General features: G+C 34.2%; 1 protein-coding gene across 3 annotated transcripts in view; it reads right to left on the bottom strand.

The window, feature by feature from the left end:
• Positions 1-4,205, bottom strand: part of LOC111718027 (protein pangolin, isoforms A/H/I/S) — a gene marked incomplete at its 5' end in the record, with an annotated part of 8,482 nt that extends 4,277 nt beyond the window's left edge. The window contains 7 exon segments of one of the 3 annotated variants that reach the window (XM_023493504.1): positions 544-613; positions 1,663-1,721; positions 1,816-1,913; positions 2,353-2,475; positions 2,905-3,041; positions 3,637-3,774; positions 4,067-4,205. In XM_023493504.1, the coding sequence (XP_023349272.1) occupies positions 544-613; positions 1,663-1,721; positions 1,816-1,913; positions 2,353-2,475; positions 2,905-3,041; positions 3,637-3,774; positions 4,067-4,205 (764 nt within the window). 3 annotated transcript variants of the gene reach the window in all.
• Positions 4,206-7,575: the final 3,370 nt, after the last annotated feature.

Genomic DNA, 7,575 nt, shown 5'->3' with positions numbered 1-7,575 from the left:
CCCCCCCCCCCCCCCGGTTATTTGTATAATTATACACCCTTTTTGGTCCATAAAGACAAATAGTTTAGTTAAAGGATCTGTTAAACTGAACTCTACTAAACCAATCTTCTTTGTATTTTCATACCCTGTAATTAGTACACACAGACAGACAGACAGTTAGATAGATAGATAGTACTTTAAATGATCATAGAACAGAAAATCAAAGAAAAAATTAAGTTTTTAAGATTTTATCTTATTAGTAGAGAGACAAACATTAACATAATAATGTAGAAATGGAGGATAGCCGATTGATGATTACAACTTTAAATGGATGAATGTAGATGGAAAAAGAAAGTAATAGCTCAGCTATATAATTAAACATAACAGCTAATTTTCTCTCCTATTAGATATTAGGTCTTTCATTTAGAAGGTTAGATATATAGATAGATGCACGACGAAGTTCAATTCCAAAATCCGTGGTTAGTTACAATAGTTATTAATTCCACCACCATGTTAGTAAACAACGTTGTTAGTAAATATGTTAACAATAGAAGCATCACATACCTGCAGGGCTTACACCACAGATTTTGTTGGTCCAGCCCGTATCTTGCGCGGCATTTCTTCATGGAAGCAGCTGAAATAGAAGATAAATAAATTCAAGATGGCGGAGAAAATAAAAAATGGCGTCCGATTAAAATTGCGCAAAATTAGTGTGAAATTGAGCTGAATATGCAAGGGGAGAGGAGTATGGGAGGTTTTTTCCACAAAATAGAAAAATATTACATTCAACATCTCAATGCATGCTGGAGGTAAAAAATTGGTGGGCTCTACGTATAAACCCCACCTTCTCCCGCCCCCCTTGCATACTGATTCCTATAAAATCATACAAATTGACAAAAGTTTTCCAAGAAATCCGCAAAAAAAATCCCGTGCAGAATTCAAACCAGGGCACTGGCCCATAATAATTTTCTCGTCAAAATATCCAGCTTCAAGTCAGGGGCGGAGTTAGGGATGGGGGGGGTCATAATCCCTCTTTAAGCCCCTTATAATTTTCGGGGTGGAAAATTTGCAAGGAATTTTCCAATATTAAATCTTAAAATATTCTGCTTAAATAATTGAAAATGGAGAATCGTTTAATTGATTTTATGAAGAGGGGGGGGGGGGGGTGAGTAAAATGCACAAATTTACTGCCTAAACCCCTGTATACACTTATTGCAGATCTAATGAAAAAAGGTGGAATTTTTCAATCTTGAAAAAACCAAATCGGCAAAATACAGGGGAGAACCAGTGCAGGAAATGGAGGAGGGGGTATTGCACATGAAAGGGGAGGGGTACAGTATTGTTCAAGGTACAAAGCATGAGTGGGAGGGGGTTAGTGCATAAAGGAAGTTAGAAAACGGTTATTTAAAGCACAATTCTTGAATGAAAAATGAGTAGGTTACCCAGAACTATATTTACACAATCTTCGAGTTCAGGAGAGGCTGAGGCCATAATAAACGAATACATACATTTCAAATTCGAAAAAATGTCAGGGTGTAGGACAGGTTTCATCAGATTAAAATGTTAATAACACCATCACCAATTTAGAACAAGATTAACAAAACCTAGACAATGGTTAAAAACTTTTAAACTTTTCCATCCCGAAAATCAAACCAAACCAAACCAAGAACACACATGTTCTACCTCCATCTTGTTTTTTATCAATCGATCGTCTTTTCTTTTTCCGTTTAGCATAATTGTCTCTGTATGGTTAAACTTAGCTCCTTAAATTGGAAAGGAAAAAAATTCCCCAAAACCCCAATTTTTCTTTTTATTCTATCACGGAGCTTTGTTTGCCTTGCAGTCCATTGGGGATATTTAGCATTATGTTCCAATCGCTCTTGTCGCGCCAATTCATAAAATCGCGCCTGATCTGCCCGCGCAAGCGAGTGCCACTAAAAAAGTACAAATTATTAGCTATATGTTTACCCGGATCATCGCTTTTATCGCGCTTTCGTTTCTTCTTCTTCTGTCCGTATCTATAGTTGTCGCGCGCGTTCCAATGTGGGTACATCTGCATGTGTCGCTGTCGTTCTTGTCGCGCTTTTTCGTAGTATTTAGCCTGTTCTTCCCGGGTCAACCCATGCCACTGGAAATTAGAAATATTAATCATTTTTATTATTATCACTGGAACCGGCAAAATCCTCCCAAAACTTGAATTTATAAATTTTACTATGATTTATATATTTTTTTTTCATCATTCTCCATCTGAAGATCTGAAAAAGTTTTAAATAAATTGTCAATACAAAACAAAAAATCTTTATTACAAGATTACAAGCAAACAGTAATATAAGAACAATGGACAATGACATGAATAGCGAAAGAAAAACTTACCCTACGTCCTAGAATTTGGTTGATTGCAGCTGATTCCTTGAGTGTACACTCGGCTTGTACAACGGGGCGCATTTCCTTCATGTACAGCATAAACGCGTTTAAGGGTTTCTTAATATGCGGCTCCTAAACACAGAAATTAATTGTTGTGTACAGTACAGTTGTTTACAAACAAGATAACCTATAGTTACGATTACAAGGAGCTTTAAGTTTTTTTTCTTTTTCCTATTTTTTATGAGATTGATCTGTTTTATAGCAATAGAAGTGGGTGGTAGTAGTAGTAGTTTTAGAAGGATTCCGCTTCAAAAAAAGCTGAGATGCTTATATTTTCGAAAATACTAATATCTAAAAGTTTGCTATTATAAATATTTTTAATTTGACAATTATACATTTGAACGATTTCACAAAAAGTTCATTTTGCGTTTTGTCTTTACATCCTATGCCAGAGTAAGACTTATGAACAATGTCTTAAAAGTTTGATAAAAATTCTAAATTCTTAAAAGAGCCTTTTAAAACCTTTGATGTTTAAAAAACGCATCTTTCTGAAAATTTTACCTTCTTTTTCGGACTCTCATGTTTATCTTGATCCCCCGGGTGATGAATCAGACCTGGAGGTCGATCATACTCCTGCTTGATATGAGGTAGGTGAGGGGAGAATCCGGGGGGAAATCCAAATCCTGAAAAACCAAAATCTGAAAATAAAAACAGTCAAAAAAGATTTTAAAAAGTAGATTTTAAAGGATTGAAATGGCAAAAAGTGAAGATTACTTCTTTATTTTTTCTTGAAACTTGAAACTAGTATGCCAGGCGTCTAATGTACATTTATCTTTGTGATAGTTTAAATAAATCAAGCAAAATTTGACTTAGCTGCCATTAAGACCTGATATAACACTAGAGGCATGTTTGGACTAATTGAGTCAACTTTAAAAATCAATCAATGACTTAACTCCGGTCTTATTTTGAACATTAAAGTTGGGACAAAGGGATTAAGACTCGAGACTAAGCTTGTCTCAAGACTGAACAAAGATAACACTCGAGACATATTCGGACAAAAGTCCGTTAATTACTCTTCAAGAAGGGTCTAATGCTGATCGCTAAAGTTGGGATTCGAGCAGAGTCGAGACTGAGTTTTTAAATTTTTTTTTAAAAGTTAAGATTCGAGGCATGTTCTTACTAAAAGAGTTCAATTTAAAAATAAAAGATAACTTCGAAAAAACTCATCCAGTCGGGTCTAACGTTGATCCCTAGAGTTGGGTCTGGGGGACTAAGACTCGAGAATAAATCTACCTGGATGAGGTGGTATAAGGCCCCCTCCAGGGGAGAACCTAGAGATAGGGGAGCTAAGGGAGGTAGGGGTTAAACCAGCCAGGGAGTAGGGGGACATTCCTCGCCCCTGGTAGTGCCATGCTGCCAGCTGATCCATACCTGATCATTGGTTAATTCATTTATTAAACAATTTGAATTAATCTTTTCATCCACATATCAATTCATCCTTTCATTGATTAATTGATTCGTTATTTCATTCTTTTATTTATTTGCCTATTTTTTCTTTTTTATTCATTTTATTATGCATATTTAATATTCATCCTTTCTTTAAAAAATTCATTCATAATCTTTAATCATCTTATTGAGCATTAAGTAAATTAATGATTGATTATCTTTTTTAATCTTGTTTTAAAATTTATTATTTGTCATTAAAATAAATTTTATGTTTTACCTATTGTTGGATAGGGATACTGGCTAGGTATAGGGTATAAAGAAGGTCTACTAAGGGATCCTAGGGACCCCATATGAGCAGGAGGAGGTGACCCTAAAGGGTCTAAAAATGGAGAAAGAGGAGACCCGCCTCTACTTGCCTGAAAAGTAAAAAGAATATTTAAAAAAGGTCTGTTTTGTCTAAACTTGAGTAAATATATCTTAAAGAAACTATCGTTGATACTCCGTTACAACAATATTGTAAAAGATATCGCTGCTGATATTCTAGCTTAAAAAGTGTTAAATTCGGACAATTTCCTCCATAGTTTCTGCAGCAAAAATCCGCAAATCAACCGTGTACATAATTACTATTATAATACATAATAATATCATAATTGATTTTCCAAGAGAAAAACGTGGATATCTAATTCATTCTTTAACAGACAACAAAGCTTTTAAGCATTCGGTTGGGAATCGGATATGCCACTCTGAAGTTGTAGGGTCACTTGAATTCCGTCTACAGTCCCTTTATGTACTTATTATATTTAGTGTACTGTATATGTTTTGTATTTAGTGTACTGTATATGTAATATATTTAGTGTACTGTATATGCAATATATTTAGTGTACTGTATATGTAATATATTTAGTGTACTGTATATGTAATATATTTAGTGTACTGCATATGTATATATTTAGTGTACTGTATATGTAATATATTTAGTGTACTGTATATGTTTTGTATTTAGTGTACTGTATATGTATTGTATTTATATAGATAGATAGATAGATATTTGTACCGGAAGACATGGAATTATTAAATTACATGTTTCTACACCTAAAATTGAAATTTATTATTTAATCAATCAAAATATAAATTTAGGAAAATGTTTTGATAAAAACCATCCGGAACTAAAACACTTGTTCATTGTTTACATAAACCTGAGAAAAATTTAAAAAACGAACATTTTTCCAGGAGGGTCGGAGAAAATACAAAAATACTATAAAAAAGAAAATTGTAAACAAATTTCAAGAGGTTGTTTTTTTAGATGACCACCTATATTTTCTCAATAAACATTTATTGGGAGAGAGGGCGGGGTTGATTTTCAGAAAAAGATTGAGAATGAATTTATTTGGGGGGGGGGGGATAGATTTTAAAAATAATATTTACCCCTGGTTGTATTAAATGGGTAATTTATCCCTCCCCTGATATCTACTATATAACTGGACACCTCTGCTACGCTACGTATTAAAGAATAATCAACCTGTAGTATTATACATTATCAGAGTAAAAGGACAAATTAGTCACGTTTTATTGCCTCTGTCTGTTTGTTTGATGTGTGTCCGTGATTATCTGTGTGTGTGTTTGTTCATTGTCCATCACTCCAATCTTGGTACGACTTTGCGATCTCGTGACATTTATATTTTTCAAAAATAGAAAAAGCAGTTGTGTTTATCCCTTACTCATGTTCCAAACATTTATAGATAGAGATAATTAAGTGAAATGCTAAGTGTTTTTTTTTTAAAAACAACAACATTTTTTTTACAATTTTTAATTATAATTTTTGTTCTGTTAAAAGTGAATAACCACCCCTGCTGAAATAACCAATAAATCAAAGAATTGTTAAATAATAAAAACTCACGCCCCGCTCAAATTTTAAAAGTGGCCCGGGGGAGGTTTTAAGAGCTCTGGCGTACAACAGAGGGTTCCTTAAAACGTGTCGACGTGTACACACTAACAGCACTTGATAACACGCAATTATCCCGGAATTTTTCAAACATGTCTTTAGATTGTCTCTCTTTAGTATTCAGACTTTTTCAGGACCGGCTCTAACAGATTTTAGGGATTTAAAAAGCATTCCCAAATTCCTCTCCTCTCTGCATACAATGCATCCAGGGCCTAAAAACATATGTTTACTTCAGCCCAACAATTTTATTGAGCATGTAGTTTTATTTAAAGATAAAAATGCGCGGCAATTATTATGCGCATGAGCGCGTGAATTTATGAGCATGACAGTGTGTGAGGCAGAGAGCAAAGAAATCTCAACCGCTCGATGCTTCAGTTCTGACACTTAACGGAAATCACCGTTTAACCTAAACTGATAAGATCTGTAAGAAACCAAACAGAGTTCTTGCCGCCATTTTAATTTGTAAAGAATCACGCAACCTCCGGAGAATGCCGCCAATCTTTACGGGAAAATCCGCGAGGAGAAACTCCGATCTCCCGCGTAAATCTACGGGGACTGCTTTAAGACCCCAGAAATGAAATAACAACAAAAAAGACAATAGTATTTAGATTATTTAAAGAAAAGTTATATAAAACAAATGATCAAAAATAATTTTAAAAAATTATATTTTTTTAGTTAAACAATACACATGGAAGTAAGTTGCATTGCAACAAATATTCCAACCTTAAAAAAGAATCTTATTCTAAATCTTGGAAAAGTGCCCCCCCCCCCCCTCACTGATGATTTGATGTAGAAACAGAAGCCATTTCAGGAATTCTTGATCTAATCTTGATACATTCAGAGGAACTTTTCACGCTAAAATTTCCCCCAGAACGAGTCCTAGAATCGCTTTTCTAGATTTTAAGGGACGAAAAGTATACCAGGTTAAACTAGAGGGTGAGTAAAAACTGGAGAATATATTAACCCTGAGAAAATTTTAAACTGGTTTTCTGACATGAAATAAGTCAATAATATCAGTTGTTCTAAACCCATATTGAAATATATCCAAACCATTTAATTGGCCTGGTCTGGTAGATAGATGGATAGATAGTTGGATAAATGGATGAATAGATGACGGAAGAAAAATGGAAGATTTGATAGACATTTGAATGGAAGAGCTGAAAAATATGGATGAAAAATGGAAAGATGAATATCATATCATGGATGAATGCAAGGATGGATAGCTGCAGAAGGCTATGATGGGAAGATGGATGGATGGATAAAAGGCATGGTTTGATGAATGAGTGAATGAAGTGTATTAGACATTCTGATAGAAGTTTCAGCCTTTGAAGTTATATGCAGGAATATATATATTCGTGTTCTAACACTCACACACACACACACTCACACACATACCTCTATCATCTTGCCTATCACAGTTCCTCTGGGGGAGGACTAGAGGATTTCTTTTGATCTTTTATAGATGAAAGTAAGGAGAGAGGAGGAATGGAAATTCTACCAGATGAAATTATAATTTGTATTTTAAACATTTCACAAGGTTCAAACCTTTTGCAACACATAGACACATACAGATATATATTAGATAAAATAACAGAAAATAATAGCTGTACAGATACTAGGTAGCATACAGATTCTAGACAGACAGAGACAGACAAACATATTAAAGACACAAAGACAAGTTAAGACTAAATGGACAGATTCAAATATTGAAAAGAAAAAAATAGAATTTACAACAACAAAAAAGAAAGATTCACGAACAGATATGAGACACCGGCTTGTGTGTCTTTATTCTTTGTAAAAACAAACCTAACAGACGTACATGTCTTTTTATCCCACCCCCCTCT

This window comes from Eurytemora carolleeae, unplaced genomic scaffold, assembly GCF_000591075.1.
Source record: "Eurytemora carolleeae unplaced genomic scaffold, Eaff_2.0 scaffold2096, whole genome shotgun sequence".
Classification (NCBI taxonomy): domain Eukaryota; kingdom Metazoa; phylum Arthropoda; class Copepoda; order Calanoida; family Temoridae; genus Eurytemora; species Eurytemora carolleeae.
This window is presented reverse-complemented; position numbering and strand designations above follow the sequence as displayed.